The 24,008-nt window shown below is 37.2% G+C and overlaps 2 protein-coding genes across 12 annotated transcripts; one reads left to right on the forward strand and one right to left on the reverse strand.

Annotated features, from left to right (window-relative positions):
• Positions 1 to 10,922: 10,922 nt before the first annotated feature.
• On the forward strand, positions 10,923 to 15,596 carry LOC108989995 (probable inactive receptor kinase At5g58300). Of its 2 annotated transcripts, none has more exons than XM_035689533.1 (3): positions 10,923 to 11,460; positions 12,922 to 14,313; positions 14,720 to 15,596. In XM_035689533.1, exons 2-3 carry the CDS (start codon positions 13,029 to 13,031, stop codon positions 15,346 to 15,348), a joined length of 1,914 nt encoding a protein of 637 aa, XP_035545426.1. In that variant the 5' UTR covers positions 10,923 to 11,460; positions 12,922 to 13,028; the 3' UTR covers positions 15,349 to 15,596. The 2 variants fall into 2 exon arrangements, with proteins under 2 accessions (XP_035545426.1, XP_018819343.1); XM_018963798.2 differs by having other exon boundaries at positions 12,969 to 14,313.
• A 359-nt stretch (positions 15,597 to 15,955) lies between these two features.
• LOC108989996 (binder of USO1 and GRH1 protein 1) lies at positions 15,956 to 22,590 on the reverse strand. Of its 10 annotated transcripts, none has more exons than XM_018963801.2 (14): positions 22,448 to 22,590; positions 21,755 to 22,146; positions 19,745 to 19,807; positions 19,576 to 19,638; positions 19,311 to 19,373; positions 19,140 to 19,202; positions 18,882 to 18,944; positions 18,719 to 18,781; positions 18,248 to 18,310; positions 17,991 to 18,053; positions 17,597 to 17,656; positions 17,142 to 17,282; positions 16,912 to 17,007; positions 15,956 to 16,627 (listed from the first exon to the last, which is right to left on the reverse strand). In XM_018963801.2, the coding sequence occupies exons 2-14, from the start codon at positions 21,980 to 21,982 to the stop codon at positions 16,175 to 16,177; spliced, it is 1,482 nt and encodes a 493-aa protein (XP_018819346.1). In that variant the 5' UTR covers positions 21,983 to 22,146; positions 22,448 to 22,590; the 3' UTR covers positions 15,956 to 16,174. The 10 variants fall into 10 exon arrangements, with proteins under 10 accessions (XP_018819346.1, XP_018819349.1, XP_035545427.1 ...); XM_018963804.2 differs by having other exon boundaries at positions 22,299 to 22,590; XM_035689534.1 differs by having other exon boundaries at positions 22,293 to 22,590.
• Between the last annotated feature and the right edge of the window lie 1,418 nt (positions 22,591 to 24,008).

Below are 24,008 nucleotides of genomic sequence, written 5' to 3' on the forward strand. Positions count from 1 at the left end.
CTCAAACTAAATGTAAATGGAGCTATGTTCTTCAATCAACATAAACCGGGTGTTATTCTTAGAGATGGTAAATGTGATGTTGTCATGGCTCCTAGCAAAGTGGAGAATGAGGTTGCTGACGCTGAAACCATTGAGCTTTTAGCTGTGTTTCAGGGTTTGCAATTATGTGTACATTGTGGCATTTCAAAGAGCATTCTAGGAAGTGACTATCTGATGATGATTCAAGAGTTAAAATAGCTTATAATTCTTTATCATTTATTGGGAATTTGCTAAAGGAAACACAGAGTTTGATGAAAATTTTCAAAGAATGCTAATTACAAGATGTTCATAGGTTGGAAAATGAGGCAGCTCATAGGCTTCCCGTTATGCTTGGAATGCTAAGCATATTGAAATGTGGTGGGAAGATGTCCCAATATATGACTAGATTTTATAAAAGTAAGTTAAAAAGTTGATGTGGCTTGATATATACATATATATATGTTAAATTGTAAAATATTTTTTTATTTACGTATCACACTAAACCAAGTCAATTTGTAAACTTATTTTTGTAAAATCTCTTTATGGACTTGGTAATTAGATCTAGCCTATAGTTTATTGTCTAATATCATATTTTAAAAATCTAACAATCAATATTCTTCTCGTTATTTATAACTTAGTGTGTTTCTCCCTTGACCACTCTTGACCTATTTGGAAAAAAGTGTTTAGAAATCTTATTGCTAAATTATTGGTTACACTTTCAACTTCAAACTAATAAAATTTATAAAAGAAAAATGTTTGGATCACAAAAAAATCTTATAAAAATAAACTCACAAACTGATATAGGTTCATGTGATATGTTAGATAATAAAACTTTTTTCATTGTAAAATAGATCCAACGTATCACATTAGAGTGTATTAGATCTATAAAAATAAACTCACAAACTGATATAGGTTCATGTGGTATGTTAGATTGTAACAAAAAAAAAATCATTGTAAAATAGATTCAACATATCACATTAGAGCATTTTAGATTCATAAAAATATATCACAAAAGTAAACTAAAAAATTGGCACGACTTTATGTGGTATGTCAAATTGTAAAGTTTTTTTTATGTTGGAATCAATATGCTTCATTAATCACACTATGAAATGCTATACAAGGTGAACTATATATCGGAGGCCAAAGGCTATACAAGAGACATACTCGAGCAATTTGGAATTTTAATACCTAACTATTCTGATAGCCCCCTCAAACTCAAGGTGGAGCATGTGAAACCAACTTGAGTTTGTTAACAAGATCAAGAAACCCCCCGAAGGATGTGAGTTGGTAAAGATATCTGTGAACTGATCACAAGAAGTAATTGAAAGAAGTTGTAGCAAGCCCTGAAGAAGATGATCAATCCAGACTCCCGTCGGAGTAGCGCAATCGAGCTCTGTCTCTCACACCCAGCGCGATCGAGTTCAAACTCTTGTCTGAGTAGCGTGATCAAGCTCTATCTCCTACCACAACAGTGCGGTCAAGTTCAGACTCCAGCTGGAGCAGCGTGGTCGAGTTTAAACTACCGCCGGAGTGGCGTAGTCTAGCTTCGTCTCTCGTTAGAGTAGCATAGTTGAGCTTCACCTCCCACACCCAGTGCAGTCGATTCCAGATCCTGCCCTATCCCCAGCAACACAGTGAAGCTCCATCTTTCGTTGCAGCAATGCGGTTGAGTTCAGACTCCCGTCGGAGCAGTGTAGTCAAGCTCTGACTCCTGTCGTAGCAGTGCGGTTGAGTTCAGACTCCAACTAAAGCAGTGTGGTCAAGTTCAGACTCCAACTGGAGCAACGCGATAGAGCTTCGTCTCCCGTCGCAACAGCACGATCGTTCAGACCCCTTGTTGGAGCAGCGCAGTCCAGTTCAAACTCCTACCGAAGCAGCAGGGTAGAGCTCCATCTCCCATCGAAGCATCACGGTCGAACTCTACCTCTTGCAGCAGTCAATTCTAGATCCTGCCTAAGGTCCAGCAGCGTAGTCGAGCTTAGTCTCCCACCGAACCTGAGGACCAACAAGGGAACACCACTCCCAAATGCTCCAGTCTCCCCTCCTGGGCTCTAGCAGCGCAGTCGAGCTCAGTGTCCTGTCGAACCAGATGACCAATGAGGGAACACCTCTCCCAAGTGCCCTAGTCCCCCTTCGCCTCAATGCGATCGAGTCCATCTCTCTCCGGAGTCAAAGTTGCACCCGCACCCCAACTCGACCACCAGTAAGGGAACACCTCTCCCAAGTGTCTCAATCCCCCATCGTTGTAAGCTAAAAATCTGAACCCGAAACCAGCGAACAAAGAAGGGACCACCTCTCCCAAGTGTCCCAATCCCTCATCGCCGTCCAACGCGGTTGGATCCAGCTTGGTTCTTTGGGTCAATGCTCTGCACTCAAATCTCGACAGTCAAAGGAGGGAACACATCTCCTAAGTGTCATAGTCTCTCCTCGCCACCCAGCATGGTCGATTCAAATCCCTCCTAGTTCTTGAGGTCAATGCTCCATGCTCGCGTCTCGGCGTCCAAGCTCTGCGCCTGGTTCTTTAGGCAATGCTCTGCTCTCATGCCTCTGTAGCAATATCTCCTCTGTCAAACGCCGAGTGCTTGCACTCGCGCCACAACCGTTGCTAACGGTTACCTCCAAAGGCCTTCGAGTTCCACAGCCGCCGCTAGCGGGTTTGCTTTAGAAACGAGTCGACGAGTTCAATAACCACCAAAGATGGATCTAAGGGGTCTATGAGCTCCTTGGCCACTCAAAGTGTGGGTTACTACCGATACGCCCATTGCCAACATTTTGCAAGTAGCTTGATTTGGAGATTCTTAAAGTCCTCTTGTGGAGCAAGACAACCTTAAGAATCGGTAACTGGAAAGGGTAAAAATACTCATAAGGCATCTAGGCCCAACCCAAAAGGGGGTCCCATCAAGAAGAGAGAGAGAGAGAGAGAGAAAATAGGGCTGACAAAAGTCAATGGAGAACAAAGGAGGTCAGGGGGAAAAGGTTGACGTGACATAAAGGAGGGGATATGACATAAAGCAAGGGGTAAAGAAAAAGAGACGGGGGAATTTTTCTCAAGCTTCTCCCGCATGGCTCTTGGGCGACCGAAAGAGGAAAAACTTCTTCAACTTCCAGATGAGAATCTCAGCTTTATCATCTGTATGGTGAGCTAAGAAAGGTTATGAGAGACTAGAAAATACTCTTATTTATAGTGTCAAGCCATATAAATCTGCGTGTATTATTATCCATTTATGCTTGTTGTACTTATTTCTTATTCGTTGCGGCGTACGTACAGACATTGTATTGCCACTCCAGACAGCCATCGGGTGCCCAAACCCAGACGGAATGACTCCTTCTCCCTTTCAGGCTGTCCCTACAAAACATACCTTAATAATTATGTTTGACGCTCCAAGAGTCATTAGCTCTGCCTATTCTCAAGTTACTTAAGTCTAATGTCGTTGTCTTTTCATTGTAGTAAATGAATGTTTTACATCCAATATTAAGTCCTCATAATTGGAATAGAAAATAGTCATGGTAGGTGTTAAAAGTATACAGAATTATTCCATATGTTAGCATCTTTTAAAAAAATAATAATAATAAACACTTCTTTTCTCCTATGAGGTGCTTGAGCCTCTTTATGTTTTTTAGTTATATTTTATCTTTGCAAAAAGAGTGGTAATCTGACTATTTTTACATACAAAAGTGTGGTTTAAAAAAAAAAAAAAAAAAAGTGTGTAGATACTCTTGAGGATTTTCCAGACAAGATAAAGATTTTTTTTCTACTGGAACTTTAGTCTCACCCACTTGTGCAAAGTTTGTTTGAGCTATATGGCAATCAGTTCGACTGTTGTATCCTAGATGAGACAATTCAAAAGGATGTATGTTGCACCAGTTCATTTGAGACTTTCTCTACCGTAGAGGGATTGGATCTCCTTAAATAAAACGAGATTTTCATGCCTTAGTCCATATTGGTTTTGCTTCAATTTTAGTTTCATTGTAATTTTAATTTTGTTATTGTGTTTTTCACCAATAGATGCTGACACCACTTATCTGCAAGATCTGAAATTAGATTTATGAACAAGTAATACACTTATAAGAGAATTAATCTTCTAACCCAAGGCACTTTCATAAAGAGTAATTAAACCATCAATGCAAATAAGTCCTTAGATTCATTGGTAAAAATTAACAAAGCATCCGTGTATAAGATATGAAAAATGGCAACACCATCTCTAGGGATTAATTATGAAAGAGACTGCCCAATTTGCATCTGTGCCACTAAGATCATATTGCCTCAAACCTATACGAACAGAAAAGAATATAGCATATGTGCCATTAAGAAAATGTTAAGGTACTGTTATGGATGTGTATGTGGCTGAAGATAAATCTATAATGGAATTTATGAGATAGTGATGAACACAGGAAGGAGATGGAAAATACTAGAATTTATACGTAGGGTGAGTTTGAGGCCACCCAATTCCTCCATGAAAAAAACAATAACAAAATTCAGTGAAATGTTCATAATGCCAAAACCCCACCCCTGGCATGGGACTTAACAAACTTTACTTGTGAAATTACTAAAATAACCTTTTAATAAAACTTCTAAAAATAGAGTTTAAACTACACCATTTATAATCACACAGTGTGTTTCACTCTTACAATCCCCTTTATTCAAACAGCAGTGTTAAGGGCTCTTACCAACCTAACCTAATGTTGCTAAGGAATACGACACACACACCCATACCCTTTCACTTCCTTCACTTCGTCTTTGTCTTCTTCAAGTTCCTCTCTCCAGCCTTCAAGCTTCCATCTTTCTTCCTCCATGTGATCCCTTCTCTGAGCCTTGTAACAATCATTCCCCCATATAAAACCTTGTCCACAAGGTGTGGATACAAAACTCTCAACCTCCATAGATTTTCCCAGCTATTCTTAGCCTCTGACGCCCCCACCCATTTAATCAAAACCTTGGTCACTGCTCTACCCCTTGTTGCTTCAATTGGCGTTCTAGGATGGTTTTTGGTTCGGGAAGGACCTCGTAGCCACCGTTGGTGGGAGGGAGTTTGGCCAGTGGCTGGATCCAGTGCCCTAGTTTCCTCTTCAAGTAGGAGACATGAAAAACTGGGTGGATCTGCGAGGAGGGAGATAACTCGAGGTGATAAGCCATCGATCCGAGTCTCTAGACCACCTTGAAGGGCCCGTAGAAGCTCAGGGTGAGCTTTATATTCTGACGCGCCGCCACTGGCTTATGGTGGTAAGGCTGAAGTCTAAGGTATACCCAGTCCCCACACTCGAATTCCCTCTCTGTTATGTTCTTATCTGCATAAATTTTCATATGATTTTATGCTGCTGTGAGGTTGGGTTTCAAAATGTTGTTCATCTGAGATTTGTTATGCACTGTTTGATCTAAAGTCACGTTTGTTGATGCTCCTGGGATGTAGTCTTGTAACCTTGTGGGGGGGAGGGGTAACCGTACTGTTAAGCTGTGGTAGGTACTGTTGTACCACCATTTTGCCAAGAGTAACTATTGACTCCACCAAGTAGGCTTAAGTCCAGCATAGCACCTTAAGTAGCCCTCCAAAACCTTATTCACGGCCTCAGTCTGCCCATCACTTTGGCGATGATAGGCAAAACTGAAATTAAGGGTTGTGCCTTAGAGGGTGAATAGCCCTTTCCAGAATGATCTTAGAAACACAGGATCCCTGTCAAACGCTATAGTCTTAGGAAAACCATATAATTTAAAAATTGTTCCTATGAATGCACTAACAACATCTTGGGCTGTGCAAGGATGAGATAAGGGCATAAAGTGCCCATATTTTGTGAAGCGGTCCACAACCACAAAAATAACAAAATGCCCTTTTGATTTAGGTAACCCTTCGATAAAATCCACGTAAATTTTCATCCAAGCCTATTGGGGTATGGGAAGGGATTTTAAGAGCCCTGTTGGAGGTAGGGTTTCATACTTAGTGCCTGGCACATGTCACACTCCCTAACCCTTTTTTTATATCTTTTTTCATCATAGTCCAATAGAAGTCACTTTTTTCCCTCTGATAAGTCTTGACATAGCCTAAATGGCTTGCCATGGGGTCTGTATGAATGTATTGCAGTACATTCATGTTTAAGGTAGAATCTAGAACTATGAAAATCATGCCCCTTTTTAAAATTAAGCCTTGCTGAGCAGTGATTCCTTTCGGCACCTCTAGCTGATTCTGCAATTTCAACATTAAATCTAAGAACTCCTTAGAGTTCTGATAGTTTTGGTTTAATTCCTCCACCCAATCAGCTGTGGGAAAAGAAATTTATGCACACAACCCCATATTTTCTGTTTCTGTCTCCCCCTTCCTAGATAGAGCATCAACTACTAAGTTTTCCTTTTCTTTTTTATATTCTATCTTGAATTCAGACCCCATCAATTTACTTAGCCACTTGTGTTGTTCTTCTGTCCCCACTTTCTGCTCAAGCAGAAATTTTAATGCTTGCTGGTCAATTTTGATAAGAAATGAATGCCCCAAAAGGTAAGGGCGCCACTTTTGTACTACCGTAACCACTGCCAATAACTCCCTCTCATAAGTGGAGAGGAGTAATGATCTTCCCTTCAACATTTTGCGTACAAAAGCTATAGGTTGCCTTGATTGCATTAGACCTGCACCTATGTCTTTTCCACTAGCATCGCACTCCACTGTAAATGTCTGTTCAAAATTAGGTAATTTGAGGACCAAAGGTTGGGTGACAGCCTCCTTAAGAGTCATAAAGGCCTGATATGATTCTTTGGACCAAGAGAAAGCATTTTTTCTCAATAAACTGGTAAGTGGGGCTGCTAACAGCCCGTAATTCTTTATAAACTTCATGTAGTACCTGGTCAACCCTAAGAACCCTCTCAATGCCTTTATGGTCTTAGGTGTGGGTCATTCTACCATGGGCCTGATTTTGGAGGGGTGGACTTTGACCCCTTGACCCAAGATAATGTGGCCCAAATAATCCACCTCTTCCATACCAAACTTATACTTGGACCTTTTTGCATACAACTGGTGTTTTTGCAGCAGTTGTAACACATATCTAAGGTGGTCGACATGTGTTTCCTAGCTCTTGTTGTACACTAAGATGTTGCCAAAAAAAAAAATAATAGAACAAACCTCCACAACAATAGTCTGAAAACTTCATTCATCTGCCCCTGAAAAGTTAATGGGGCAGAAGAGAGCCCAAATGGCATCACTAAGAACTCATAGTGGCCCTCATGAGTCCTAAAAACTGTTTTAGATATATCCTCGGGCACCACTCTAATTTAATGGTAGCCCGACCTTATATCCAACTTCAAGAATACCACGACCCCTCCCAACTCGTCTAATAATTCATCAATCACGAGAATAGGAAATTTGTCTTTAACAGTTTCCTAATTCAGTGCGTGATAATCTACACACAATCTCCATCCGCCTTATGCACTAGTAATACCGGAGAGGAGAATGGACTGGAGCTAGATCTCACAACTCCATTTTTTAGCAATTCAGCTACTATTTTCTCAATCTCTGTTTTTTGGTAATGGGGGTAGCGGTAAGGTCGAGTGGATATGGGTTGTGTGCCATCTTTCAAAATTATTTTGTGGTCATGATTTCGTGGAGGGATTAGCCCTTGTGGTTTAGTAAATATCCTTTTAAACTCATTCAACAGCCCTTCCAGTTTCTTACTTCCTGAGTGCTCTTGTAGCGCACCCTCTTGGCCAACTATTTGTAACAATATCCATTTCCCTTTTCTCAAGAAAGCTAACATTGATTTACTACTATTTTCCAAGGTATATGGCTGCACTTTCAGCCCCATTAGGCTAATTTTCTGCTCCCCTTCCCAAACTCCATGGATAGTCTTGAGAAATCCCAAACAATGGGATCCAAGGTAGCCAACCAATTTACTCCTAAAACCAAATCACAACCTCCTAGTTCAAGAATGTAAAAAGAGGTTGAGAAGAGGTTACCTTGTATACTGATGGAGATAGTGTCACAGTACCCTTCACTCTTCACCATTTCCCCATTTCCTCATTGGCCACTCGGACATTAAGCTTGGCCGTGGGGTCCACCTTCAAGTTTTCACATTAAACTCATAGTGCTAGCACTTGGGGTCCCCACCATAGCATTGATGGAGATTTCAAGAGCTTCTACCACTGGCACCTGCAGCGTTTCTTCCCCCTTTTGTGGCACTTCCTCAGTTGGTTCTAGCTACCATTCCTCACTCATGTCCTCCCAACTTTGCAATAGGTAATTTTTTGGGCATTTGCGATTGTGAGCAGGGCTCCACTTCGCTGATGAAGCAGTTGAGTTTGTGGGTCTCAGGTAACCCCGTCAACCTATTCGACAAGGCCTCAAACTGTGCCTTATATGCTACGTCTGAAGATGATTGTTTTAGCTTTGTCGACATCTCCATTGGATCGTCGTATGTTGTTGCTCCAAATCGGATCTGAAGGGCTCGTGCAAATGTCTTCCAATCCCAACTGGCCACTACTCCATGCATCTTGGTACCAGATAAGTGATTCTCCCTTCATGTGATACGATGCCTTAAGTAAACGATGAGCTCCATGTGTTTGATAAAATTCAAAATACTGAGTAGTCTTAAAAATCCATTATGTTGGGTTACTGCTTCAAAGTGGGGAAAATCTAATTTAACAACCTTGGTGCAGATTCTTCGTGGGTATTGTGCTTTCAAATATCGTTCTCTGTTAAGCTCACATTGTGCAATCTGATTGTTGGACTCCAAGACCGTGCGCATCATATCGGTCATCTCATCCATACGTTGATGAAGCTCAGTAATGCTTTGGTGATGCTCTGCCAACTGTTTCTGGGTTGCCTCATGCTGCTGTTTGGCTCTTGTATTTTCTTTTCATGGTGAATTTTCTGGTTGAGGATTGTATAATTTCTGGATTGTAAGGAATGTAGGCTCTAAGGACACCACTTGTTAGGGTACTGTTATAGATGTGTATGTGGTTGAAGATAAATCTGTAATGGAATTTATGAGATAGTGATGAACACAGGAAGGAGATGAAAAAGACTATAATTTATACATAGGGGTGAGTTTGAGGCCACCCAATTCCTCCATGAAAAGAACAATAATAGAATTTTGTGAAATGTTCAGAATGTCAAAACCCTACCCCTGGCGTGGAACTCAACAAAATTTACATGTGAAATTACTAAATTTACATGTGACTACAAATGGTGTAGTTTACATGTTCAAAATGTTAAACTACACCATTTGTAGTCACAAGATGCGTTTCACTCTTACAATCCTCTTTATTCATACAGCGCCGTTAAGGGCTCTTACCAACCTAATCTAATGCTGCTAAGGAATATGATACATGCACCTAGACACTTTCACTTCTTTCACTTCATCTCTGTCTTCTGCAAGTTTCTCTATCTAGCCTTCAAGCTTCCATATTTCCTCCCCCATGCATTCCCTTCTCTAAACCCTGTAACAGAAAAACTGAAAATTTTGGCCCTATGAAACAATTTTGTAAAAGAGCTATGGAAGTTTGATTAAAGCCAAAAGCTGAAAACACTTCTATAAATAGGACCAATTGACTATCAAAAGCCCTTGTCATGTTTACTTACAAAATAAAATTCTTCTAGATTTGTCAGTTTCGTTCATGGGCTGATACAAGACTCACGAAAATGAGCCTGCGTTATACTTCTTGTGGAAATATTAATTTTGTCATCAAAGCTGATATCTTATAGCCAGAATTGTAAGAAACTTAATTAAGGCTAATGGGCCAAAATTCTGAAAGATTTTTGGAGCCTCCACTTTAGGAATCATTGTAATAAATGAGCACATAAGAGAGTTTACCAAAGGGCCACGTGGAAGAAGGACTCTGCTAGCGGGCTGTCCAGCATATTTGGTTGGGTGCGCATACAATTAGTTAAATTTTTTTTTTTTTTTGTTCATTTTTTTTATAATTTTTTTAATATAAATATAAAAAAATTTATAATTTCACTAATAATCAATTTTTTAATTATTAAATAAAAAATAAAATAAAATACATGAACGATAAGATTGAGAGGACAAACTCATAAGTTCAATTAACATTTTCCATGGAAGAAATTTCTGGCAGCATCAAAAGGATAAGAAGAGATCACTTTCCAATAGCATAAGAAGAGAAATCATCTGCCTGAGTCCAAAGGGATGAGAAGGTTTTTCTTTGCTTTGGAAACTTTAGTGCCTTTCCAAGTCCGTTCTTAAAGCAAAGGAATTATCACTTTCATGGTGATCTAAGACCGTATATTTGGGGAACCTCAGCCCCATTATGCTTGATGGACTTCTTAATCCTACTGTACAATGATAAAGGCAAGTCACTCCAACCCAAAATGTTTATTCAACCCTTATTGACCAAACTCATTTAGTGGACTCTAGCGTGCAGCAAGTAGTAACTATGGATGATGCTACTGCTACATCAACCGAAAGTAGCCACCGAATGAATATGTATTTTTTTTTTTTTTTTCAAATATTTTTTAAACCTTTAAAAAAATATACAAATTGATTAATAAATATTTCTTTTAACCATAAAAGTAAAAAGAAAACAAAAACCAATCGGTGTCCATTCTGGAGTGACAGGGAGGAAATGTTTAAACCAATCCCTCAATCCATATTCAACTGTCAGACTCACTGACATTAAATGGCATGCACTCTTTTAGATAGAATAATGCTCAATATCGTATAATTTTAAAATATATATATAATTTATTATTAAAAATTAATTTTATATATATATATTTTTTAAATAATTATACAATACTTATTCACACACAACTTTTATATATATAACTATTAGTCAAACGCATATGCCATTCCCAAAAAAAAATTCATATGCAATTAGGAAATGTGTAGCCAAATAATTGTTCAATTATGCACTTCAACTCAAAATAATTCAAGTTGTGAAAATTTTATTTTATTTTATTTTTTTTTTTGGTTGAGATCTGTGGGCATGTGAGGGCAGAGAAGACAAGGGATGGGGATGGAGGTGTTGGTTGGGGTTCGTAAATGACGCAGCTTTGGACGGCGAAGTAGTAGTAGTAGTACTAATGGTGGTTGGAAAGAATAGGGGGGAGAGTGGTAGAGACTATTCATTTATTATGGAATGGAATCCCAAGCTAAACAAGAATACATCATCGAGATGCTCAGTGCGTTTGCGTGACGACGAAGCTTCCATATTTAAGGAGTAAGCACAGTCCTAACCGTTGAATCTCTGCTACCCAATCTTGGTACAACCACCACTACTGCTACTCTCCGTACTACTTTTACTCCAGCGTCTTCCTCAAGATTTTCCGTTAAAGCCTGCAGCCTCCCCCTACTAAACCATACTCACTATCTCTCTCTCTCTCTCTCTCTGTCGGTTCCATGTGGTCGTTGAGCTCTGCATTTTTGCTTTCTGGGAGCCTCGGTTTCAGATCAACCTACCTACAGCTCATGGACGCTAATTCGCTCTCGAATGCATAATAATTCAAGGTTTTTGTCTCTTCTCTCTAATCTCTTTCTGAAATTTGTGGGTTTTTCCTGGAAACTAGTAATTTGCAAGCTTTCCATTAATATTTGAGGTTCGACTTTAGATGGTTGAAAATCTAGAATGAAGCCTAGTCTGAGAATGAAGAAAGCTTCAGGTTTCGAGAATTACAACCAAATTAACGTGGTTTGCCAAAGCTAATGATGTCGGGATCCGGTTTCAATAATTTTTTGGCCAAGTCGGCTGTAAAATTAGAACTAAACATCTTTAATTAAGTCCTGGTGACTGTAAAGAAAAGCCGATTGCTCACTTTTGAGAAATGGGGTCTCTTTTTCTTTTCTTTTACATTTATTTTATCAGTAAACACAAATTGTTACATTTTTCACTTGTCTTATTTTTAGTATTTAGCTTTTTTTTTTTTTTGGCATAATTTGATCGTGTACACGATTTTCTTTGATTAGTATTCTTTTGTGTTTTGAATGGTCATATAAACAAAAATTAAATGATATATTAAAAAATTCTTGTAAAAAATTAAAACTAATTAAAACTACTTAACAAGTATAATCTCGCCAACTTAGGTTTTTTCTCCTCATATTTCCACCATATATATCACTAAATGGGACGTGCTACGTCCACGCTCTCAGCTCCCGCTAGGAGCTACCGTTAAGTAAAATTTTTTTTTTTTTTCTTACATGTATTTTTTAATACTTTTAAATATTTTTTAAAAAAATAAAAAAATTACAATATTATTAAAAAATACTTCTTTAATCATTAAATAAAAAATAAAAAATCACAACGGTATAAATGAACAGTAAAATTAGTATTTTCCATCACTAGATAGACGAGCAAAAGAATCCAACGCTTTACTACCTCCAAGTCAACTCTAGAAACTGGAATGAACTAACTTGCTGTTTCTACCTACCATAAACAATTTGTCTTGACATTTTTCACAAGCTTGTCCTGTTCTTGCCTTCTTGACAATTGCATAATGTCTCGCATCACAATGTTGTTTCAACTTTGTCAAGGTCAAAAGCTCAACTAATTATCTTTTTTTTTTTCCAGTGACATGCATAAATTAACGGAATTTACTATGTATCAATCATTATTCACTCTCATATCCCCACGTCGATAGCTTTTTCATAAGATGTGAGGTGGTAAGTAGTGGCCGAATGAAAAGAATTTTTCTCATCTTAAAAGGATTGTGCTTTTGCCTTTTTTTTTTTTTGGTGACTTTTCCATTAGGTTTCCTTGCTTTGGTGTTTACCAATTTTCCTTGCTTTGACTTGTAATCCAAGAATATATTGAGGCATGGTACCCGAGGCAGCAGTAGTGCTTTTGGAAAGTCATGTATCAACTACTCGCTCTTTGGCTTTCTGGATATTTCTTGTTTTACAGTCCTGGTTGCATTGCATAGATGGGTTCTTAAAGATCTTGTTTAACAATTACTGTTCCCTGGTTATATCCAGGGAAAATAATCATGATCAATGTTCTGAAGGCTTTCTTATTGTGCCAGGGGAAGAAGAAGAATTGCTAGTCAGAGTCACCTCTTTAGACCTCCCATCAAATACCACCTATGAAACTGCAACCCATTTTTGCAACATTACCGTTCCTCCTGCTTCTTTCTTTTCTCCCCTTAAATTTAGCCGACCTAAATTCAGACAAACAAGCCCTACTTGACTTTGCCTTGATTGTTCCTCATGGCCGCAAAGTCAACTGGAGTCCTGCTACCTCAGTCTGTACTTCTTGGGTTGGCATAACTTGCAGTACCCTGAATGGCTCCCGGGTGGTTGCTGTTCGGCTCCCCGGTGTTGGACTTTATGGTCCAATTCCTGTCAACACCCTTGGGAGATTGGATGCCCTCGCTATCCTCAGTCTTCGATCAAACCGCCTCAGTGGGAATATTCCAACTGACGTACTTTCCCTTCATTCCCTCCATTCCCTCCACCTTCAAGACAATAACTTCTCGGGTAATATTCCTTCTTCTTTCTCTTCTCAGCTCATCTTTCTTGATCTCTCCTTCAACTCCTTCACAGGAAACATCCCACCAAGTATTAACAACTTAAAACATCTCACTAGCCTGAACCTCCAGAACAACTCCCTGACTGGATCAATTCCTTATCTCAACCTCCCAGGGCTTAAGCATTTCAATTTGAGCTACAACCACCTAAATGGTTCGATTCCTATAGCCCTACAGAAGTTCCCCGCATCCTCCTTTGCAGGGAATTTGATGTTATGCGGACCACCACTTAACCAATGTTCTTCAATTCCCCCCGCACCTTCCCCTTCTCCCACTCATTTACCACCCCCGCCAAAAGTCCCCCCAAAACCAAGTGGTGGTTCCAGAAAGGAGCTGAGTACAGGAACTATCATTGCCATTTCCATTGGGGGTTCTGCAGTGCTGTTTCTTTTAGTTCTAATGATAGTGATCTGCTGTTTAAAGAAAAAAGACCGTGAGAACAGCAGTGCAGTGAAAGGGAAGGGTGGAAGGATTGAGAAGCCTAGGGACTTTGGGAGTGGAGTGCAAGACGCTGAGAAGAACAAGTTGGTTTTCTTTGAAGGCTGTTCTTATAATTTTGATCTGGAGGACCTATTGAGAGCTTCGGCTGAAGTTCTTGGGAAGGGGAATTATGGGACAACTTATAAGGCTATTTTGGACGAGGGAGGAACAACAGTAGTTGTGAAGAGGTTGAAAGAAGTGGTAGCGGGGAAAAGAGAGTTTGAACAACAAATGGAAATTGTGCAGAGGGTCGGTCAGCACCCAAATATTGTCCCTCTTCGTGCTTACTACTATTCCAAGGATGAAAAACTCCTGGTTTATGACTACATAACAACTGGCAGCTTTTCCGCATTGTTGCATGGTATGTAATGTCTGTCCTTATCATCTATCTCCAACTTCTTTTACCTTTCATGAATGATGCAATATTCCACTTAGCTACTAAGGCAATTAATTACTCGTAAAAATGCACTCTGCAAATCCACAAATCTGACCAACTCATGGTGATACTTTGGCGTATGAGCATCATTCCAACACAATTTTTTTGCTGCAATACACACTATTTGTTCGCACTTAATTTTTGCTAGAATAAGAAGCAGATATAAGCTTGCGGTTAGTTAAATAAATATAATTTCGACTCGTATGGCATCTCTAAATATAAAATGGAGAAAACAAAAGTGACCCTTGTCTACAGACCTACAAATGGTTATCGCTCTAACTCTCCCAGAATCCCTCCTGAGTTTTCACATTCATTTCTACTGTCATTGCAGGAAACAGGGAAAGCAGACCAACTCCACTAGACTGGGAATCGAGAGTAAAGATTTGCCTTGGAACTGCAAGGGGGATTGCCCATATCCATTCTGCAGCTGGGGGAAAATTTATCCACGGCAACATCAAGTCCTCCAATGTCTTCCTCACACAAGACCTCCATGGCTCTATCTCAGATTTTGGTTTGACAACTTTGATGGTTTTGCCGGCTGTCCCACCTAGAAGTGCAGGTTATCGAGCTCCTGAGACAATTGAATCTCGAAAATGTACTCAAAGATCTGATGTATACAGTTTTGGTGTACTCCTCCTCGAGATGCTGACAGGTAAAGCACCAATCCAATCGCCGGGGCAGGATGAGGTGGTTGATCTTCCAAGGTGGGTTCAGTCCGTTGTTAGGGAGGAATGGACTGCTGAGGTGTTTGATGTAGAGCTAAGGAGGTACAAAGACACTGAAGAAGAGCTGGTGCAAATGCTTCAAATAGCAATGGCCTGTGTGGCGAAGGTGCCAGACATGAGACCAACAATGGGTGAAGTTATCAGGATGATTGAGGAAATCAGGCGACCTGATTCTGAGAGGCCATCACCGTCACCCTCGGTGGGCAAGTCGGGCTCAAATAAAGAAACGCCATGATTCCTCCGTCTAGCCCATACCCATATTCTCAAGTTTCTGCCCTCGAGCTTGAGCTGCAGAAACTATCCATTTGGAGAACTTTTCTAACAGTGGAACATTTCCAGTTGCGTCATTCTTTTTAGGGTGTTAAATGTAACAAATTTAAATTGTCTAGCACTTTCCCCCTCTCCTGATTACTGTGACAAAAATGTTTCCAGACGATTGTGACCTCTTGACTGTTCTGTATATGTGCTGGTCCTTGCCATTCACAGACGTGTGTATGTATCATCTACTTAATTTGATCATAAACATAAAGCTTCCAAATCAGACCCACAAAATGATCATACCCAAGGTAGATTTGAAACACTGCTCTAAGACTGGTTTTAAACCAGTAAGTAACATAATGGCTTAGAATAAATAAATAAATATAAGGAGATCTAATTATATTCGCTTCAGATTAATGGATTCAATCTATTCAAGGAATAAAGTTGCTAGTTTTTTCTAAGCATTCTTTATCCATACGAATCTTAATCATTCAGTAGTTGGTAGTGATGATGATGATAATTATAAGACTACAAATTGATATAAGATGCAACCTTTTAGCCTACGGGTTAGTAACTCGATAAACTAATAAACGTGATCAAGTCATCATTGTTGTATAGAGAACCCATTGGGTGATTTCATTATACATGAAGACGGGTCAAATGAAGATTGAAAAATGCTATCCATCCTTGGTCATTATTCTTTACTTATAAAAAAAAATGCTTTGATCATTAAATGACACATTTCTTCCTCGTATGTAAGAATAATGAAGCCACAGTCCTAGGCTCATGTTAAGATAAGAAAGCTAATGGCTAGAGTTTTTGTTGACCAAGTCTGCGCCACTAACATATCTAGTAACAAAAGATATTAACCGAAAAGGAGCACCAACCAGGGGAGCGTCTGAAAGGGGTACAGCAGTTTTTTCATCATTATTGGCAGCCTGCAACTCTTTATCCCGAATTTCGTTGTCATCCATTGAAATTTGCACAATTTCTCCAGTTTCTTCAGATTCTAAAGAGATGGGGATCACAGCAGCATGCTCAACATCCACATTATCACTCCCAATATTTTCAATCTTCATTGGAACAATCTTGACTGACTCCAACTTCTTGCCTGCTAGAGACAAATCTTCATTGGATTCCGATATGGGGTCAACACTGGCAGTTTCAGTGGTCTCAAACATCTGAATAGACCCAGTCGCTGAAGGAAGCCCATCTGTTGTAATTCGTTGATCAAGCTCAACATACAACTCGTTCACCTGAGAGGAAGAAGAAAAAAGGCCTAACCCCAGTGACTACGAGTCAATTACGATATACAACAATAACAACTGGTGTCACAATAATGAACCTTTAACCCCAGTCTAAAAGTCCGTGTACAACAAGAAATAATTTGGTAGCTACATAACACTATCTAAATCAACATCACCACCCAATTAACGTCAAGCTTTTAGCCAAAATGATGATAAAAAAAATAATAATAAAAATAATAAAAAAATCCTGAGAATTAGCACACTTGTGGCAACCACTGACGCGCCATTTATACCTTCTCAACGAGCTCTGCATTTTCTGTCATCAATTTTTCAACCAGTGCAAGCGCTGCTTCCATCTGAGAGTTCAAGTCCTCGTGCTCAGAACCATGCTAAAACAACAAAGAAAGTAGTCATATTCTTCCTCGCCTTCTACTTTCTTTTTTGTTATTTTATATATTTTTTAAGAGCATTTCGTCAGAAATTTCAAGGGATAAGAAATCTTGAAAAGCTAAAAAAAGCAAACCATTTTGAGGTCAACTGATGAGCTGGTAGATGAGGTACTCCTCTCAAGGTTCTGGATTTGTGACTGCAAACCAGATATGTTGTCCATCAGTCGTTGGTTTTCTTGGAGGAGATTGCTTCTGAATTCTTCCAACTCCACCACCTGCCAAACTTTGTTTTTAATTTCCCCATCAGAAAAAATGCAGAGCTCTGCTATGAAATGGTCATACCTCAGGTAGAATGCACATGCAATAATGAGTTCCTTTGTTTTTAAGTTCTTTTTTTCACAATGAGTCGACTAGTTAGAATACACAAGCCATAGCTCAGTCCCTTTCTTGACCAGCAGACAATCAAATTATTAATATTCTCCAACAGACTCAAGACAAGAAGGTGACCACGTTCACACAGCCTTGGATTCAATAAGCCAATTAAAATGAAACCTCCATGTGAATAAATTAGGTCAATTATGCCATGTACCTGTGCCTGTAGTTTAGCAGCATCACCATGCAGGTTTGCAAGTGTTTCTTTGGTTGAATTCTGTATGGGAAACATATGTCACTGCCTTTAGTAAGTTGCAAACATAACGAGTTGCAGAAAGGCAGGCATGGGATAACATTTTCAATATGGGCGCTCAAATCAATCCAATACCCAAGCATAAAATGAGATAAATTACTAATTTTCTTAGAAACTAAACCATAAATATAAATAAATCGTGTTTTCTCCCCCCTTTTTTTTTTATGAAAACCAACTACTTTACCCTACTTCAGCTTATTGATAAGCCAAACTATTTATTTCAAACAATGTCATTTACAAGATGCTGGAAAAAACCATATCCACATACACTCCAAAAATCAAAAATAAAAGTGGTTACCTCCTTTAGAATCCAAAAACATTTCTCCCTCTCTAAGTGTTTGACTTTTTCCTCTAAACTTTCCTGTGGAACATTGGACGAATAAATTCATCACTGAATTCCAATTTTATTGGAAAGATCTTACAATGAGGAACTATATGCATACATTTGAAAAAGAAAAACAAAAGGCCAAAAGGAATGACACAGGGACAACAAACAAGGTGAAAATAATATTATTAGCACTAAAAAGAAGAAGTGATGAAGTACAAAAGAAGTACCCCTTTCAAACCTAAATTTGCCTTTTCCTCTAGTAACTGACTGATTTTGCCCTCCAACGAAGCCTACGTGTTGCAAAGGATTAAATTACTTTCTTCTAAATTGCATGTTGACCAGAATAAATTGATTATAAATATTAATAAAAGCAAGCACAATCATGGCACTGCTGATGGGGACAAATTGCAGATGGGCATAAATGCTCTTTTGTTGGAATTTTAAGTATTAGAGCTATATATATATATATATATATCACTCGACATGCCTCTTTTTCAAGTAAAGAATCATTTTCATTCCGTAGTCGTACAATTATCATCTCTAGACCAGCCTGAAATTATAACATTAGATAAACTAGCCTATAAAAAAAAAACATACAATATGTTGCAATATGGACAGTGAAGAGAAAGGAAAATCCATTTAAAAATTCACTAAATCATAGTCAGTCCAGCCTCTCAGTTAAACTTAAATTATTCAACCTCTTTCTGTATGTATGAATGGCATTCGTGTTGTAATCGATTGACTGTCTCTTCTAAGGTAGCCTGTACAAGAAGACAAAATTTGAATACAAAATAAGTTTAGAAGCAAAACCCTATAAATTTACCAAAATACCATTCAATGATTAAATTTATATTGTATTACCTCTTTTTTTATATGTGACTCATGTTCGTTCTGTAACAATTTGACAGTCTCTTCCAAGGAAGCCTAAATTTTTTTTAAAAATGAAGCATGCAATCAAAAGGCCGAAGAATGATGCAATTTTCGCCAGCCATTTCTCGATTAAATTTAAATCAATGTAGCTCTCTTAACATCCACTTTACAATATGCATAAAACCAAAGGCAGGAAATATTGTAATATAATTGAAAAACAAGAAAACAGGCATGCAGATTAACATCTACCTCTTTCTGTACGTAATAATGATTTTTTTGTTGTAATTGTTTGACTGTCTCTTCTAAGGTAGCCTGTACAAGAAGATCAATTTAAATACAAAAGAAAATAGAAGCAAATCCCTATAGACTTTCCAAAATACTCGATAGTCTATTCTCTGGATTAAATTTATACTGCATTACCTCTTTTTTTATATGCCACTCATTTTCATTCTGCAACACTTTGACTGTCTCTTCCAAGGAAGCCTATATTTAAAAAAAAATAACAAATGAAATGTGCAATCAAAAGGCCGAAGAATGAAAAAATCTTCGCCTGCCTTTTCTCGACTAAATTTAAATCAATGTACCTCTCTTAACATCCACGTCACAATATGTATACACTCAAAAGCAGGAAATTATGTAATATAATTGAAAAACAAGAAAAGCAGGCATGCAGATTATCATCTACCTCTTTCTGTACGTAAGAATGATTTTTTTGTTGTAGTTGTTTGATTGCCTCTTCTAAGGTAGCCTGTACAAGAAGATCAATTTGAATACAGAAGTTTAGAAGCAAATCCCTATAGACTTTCCAAAATACTCGATAGTCTATTCTCTGGATTAATTTTATACTGCATTACCTCTTTTTTGATATGTGACTCATTTTCTTTCTGTAACTCTTTGACCGTCTCTTCCAAGGAAGCCTAAATATAAAAAAAAAAAATGAAATATGGAATCAAAAGGCCCAAGAACGAAACAATCTCCGCCTGCCTTTTCTCGATTAAATTTAAATTGAAGTACCTGTCTTAACATCCACTCCACAATGTATATCAAACCAAAGCAGGAGAATATGAATTACAAGAAAACAAGTATGCAGATTAACATATCTACCTTTACCACTCTTTGGAGCCACTGTTGCTTCTCAGCTTCTACTAAAATGAACTACATGCAGACATTTACAAAAGGATTCCTAAGCAGTTAGACACGAAAAGAATCTAGAAGTAAACTAAGAAATGTTGAACGATTTTGAAATCCTTGACAATTGTAAAATGTGTCACTCATTGTCTCCGCTTTCTTCACATTAAGTCAATGCATATTGAAGAAGACATACATTCTAAACCAAAATTATATGAGGCTTACTTACGTGGAAATCACCAGGAAACTCCAACTTCTATCATGTCTAAGTTGTCCTAGGTACAGTATATGCACCATCTCAAGAGAGTGGTGCAGTTGCTTTGGTATCTCCAAGTATATATTTATAATACAAATTTTATTCGGTCCATATATAATTTTTCTTTTTGATAAGTAAAAGATATAAAACTCTAAGTTAAGAATGATAAGTCCATACATAATTTACTACACAACAAATTATTTTTAAACAGAGGAGGTCCTAGCAGACAACCCAAAAGTATATACTCATTACAAATTTGAGCCTTAGACCTACCCCTATCACATTTAGATCCTTTGACACCTCACAAGGCTCGAAGACTTAATTCACTAATTTACTCGATACTAAAATTTTGTACCACAAATTAATAATTGGTTCTCTGCAACATGTTATACTCACCAGCAAATCGGGATGAAATAAACGACTTATAAAATCTATATTAATGATTGTCTGTCATTTTCATTACTAGTACTAACTATAGAATGTCAATTGTGCTTTATACTAGGATGCCAATCTGGCTTTACAAACCTCATTGCTGGATTCCATTTCACTCACTTCCTACTTCTTACTAGACTAATGCAATTACATTATCAAAATGGGATTTCCCATTAAAGAGTTGACAAAACATCAAGTTTCATAGTGATTTCACTATCTGTACATAGTGAACTAAAAAGAAGTCTTACGTATTTATTATAATGAACTAAAAAGTGTCACAGTTGAGAAATCTACCTATTTACAAAAATCATCTAAGAATAATAGTTAGATTGATAAATTAATGTGCAAGCTGAGAAGTGTTGCAGTCAAGAAATCGGCATAAATACTTAAATTAGCAAAGAAAAATAGTTAGACCAGATTATAGTCAGATGGGTTATGCCTGGAAGAGGTGGAGAATTTAAAGTGTTGGAAAGGCCTTAGGGGCACTGTTCACATTGCTGCTGTGTCGAAAATAATTTCTCATTATATTATGCAGTACCTGTGGATGGAAAGAAATGGTAGGTGCTTTGAAGACCGGGAGGGCTTCTTGGACGAGTGGAAGAGATTCTTTTTCAACACTCTATTTTCTTGGGCTTCTGTCATTGTTTGTAATGGGGATAGTCTTCATAATTTGCCTGTATCCATCATTAGTGCTTAGTGGCTGCTATGTATATTCTAATTTCTATGTATACTTCCTGTCTACTTGGGCTATACTTTTTCTATCAATAAATTTTTACTCTTACTTATCAAAAGTTAAAAAAATAGTTAGACCGATCAAGTTTCATTCAATCAACAAACAGTGCAACTGTGCAAAGCATAAACATAAATCTTCCTAGTTTAAGTTTCATGAAAGACATAAAAGCATAAGCTGAGGTCTTCCATGGTGCAAGAAAACACAGCCATTGGCATTCCTAAGCTCCTATACTAGCATCAGGATGCTCGTTATATGCTAGAAAATTAAACTTCAGATCGAAAAAACAAGTCAGATTGATCAAAATCCAAAACTTACCCCTTCTGTGCCGTTGGGGAGACGACCATTGGGATCCACATTTATATTTTGCACATCATTATGAGCATCTGCAGTCTCAGAAACTTGACCATTATCATCCTGTCCATTACTCTCATGATTCTGGTCCAAAGAAGCTGTTTCTCCAGCATCGACCGCGATATCTTCCGTGGCTTTGCTCTGCTTCCTTTTCTTTTTCTTGTTTCTCTTCTTCTTCATCTCCTCTTCCATTTTCACAACCCAATTTTCAGTTTTCCCCCTCAAAGTTCAATTCTCAAAGTCACTTTATTGCATAAGCAAAGAGCTATCAGATCCCAACAATATTAAAAACCAAAAAACAAAAAGGAACGGCCTTTGCACTTTCAAAACAACATATTGTATCCCAACTTCTTCACCTGGCATCACACAAAACAGCTCTTTAATCAAACAAATTTGTACCAACGACAAAATATATATATATATATATATATATATATATATATATATATATATAGCAGTTTCAATATAGACAAGGCAGTAAAATCCGCCCAAACAATCTGACTTTTACTTAGGGTCACGTTTGAGGAATGCACGGACAATTCAGTCTGATCTACGCATTTAAATGCATAACTTCACCAAACCCTAAGGCTCGAGATACAGCTATCGGAATTTAGAAAAAAAAAAACACAGATTAGGGGAAATGATTCAGAAACGTACGTCCCCAAAGCGATGAAAGACAAAAGTTTCGAAAAATGGTTAATTGGAAACGACCACTTCAGTGAAATTGTTAGGGTTTACAGCGCGTTTATTGCTCCGAGAACGGATGCAAATATGCAAGCAATAATGTCTTATTTGGCATCCCCGATAGAGGAAAGATAAAAACCCCATGGTTGTGATTTGCGAGGGTTATTTTACTTGCTACACCGTTATGCACTGGATCACTTCCTGTAGTTTGTACATCATTGGGTAGTGATATACTTATTACCCTATTACCATCTACTTCTCTTCTAAAAATCAAAATAATAATATTATATTATATACTTTAATAATATTTTTTTTATTTTACAAATACATTCTTTATATTAATTAATAATTTAATTTTATCTAAAATTATTATTTGTCAACTATTTTTTTATTAACCTAATTATCTAATAGTAGATATTAACTATTAAGAATATTTTTAGAATAAAATATTATTTTAAAGATGAATAGTAGCTGATCAAATTTGAAAAAAATGATTGATTTATTGTAGGTCAAAAGTAGAGCCTTTGAGATGTAGACCACTTTTGAGATATTTAGCCAAAATTTGATTAGACACTAACATTTGGTTAAGTCAATATCAGTGCTCTGATGCCCTTTAGAATAGTAATAAAATAAGAATATGGTTTATAAAGTTTTTCATTTTAGTCAAGCATGTTAGATATATATTAGATAATTTATTTCAAATACACCTCACATTGGATTACTTTTAAGTTTGTAAAAATTATATTCTCAAGTCGGTATATAGAGCATACTTAGTAAAGTACTTAAATTTGATTTGAAAGATAAAGTATAAAATTTGAATATATTACAAATTAAATCTTACCATTTAAATTATATAGATTGTGTGTTTTTCACCGACTTGAAAATAGAATAACTCTCATAATTAAGTTACTAAAGTCTAAAATAATATTTTTCTTATTTTTTAGTTATTTCTTTATTTTTGAATTAGCTAAAAGAAAACTGCAAGACATACGTACACAAATAGGAGTTACATAAGGTTGCATCTAAACTTCATATCCAATGCATCAAATCAAATGGAGGCCAACGGACTAAATTATTAATTAAGAGGAGAGAACAAATTAGAATATATTAATGTTTTAGGCCAACTTATATATATAGTATTAAAGAGAATTAGAATATTATAATTATAATTGGTCCATTAATGCCATTGCTCTAAGAGATGTTGTGTGATACAATCACTTTTGCGTATCTTTTATATATTTTATTGATATAATTAGTCAAAACAGTTATTTTATATTAAAATTATGACAGTCAATCACATTAGTGGAGTAGGTAAAAAGTATGCAAAAATGACTACATATAAAATTATTGTTCTCATAATATTAATGAAAAAGAGTTAAAATGTAAATACTTTTTTATATAGTATTTGATGTATCAAGAAATAAACTTATAAATAATTTATTCAAAAATATATATATAAATTCATTGTTTATACATCAACATATGTATAAAAAAATAATTATAATTTAATTGTTTCATGTCAGTTGCTGCGACC

Source organism: Juglans regia, chromosome 4 (genome assembly GCF_001411555.2).
Source record: "Juglans regia cultivar Chandler chromosome 4, Walnut 2.0, whole genome shotgun sequence".
Lineage (NCBI taxonomy): Eukaryota > Viridiplantae > Streptophyta > Magnoliopsida > Fagales > Juglandaceae > Juglans > Juglans regia.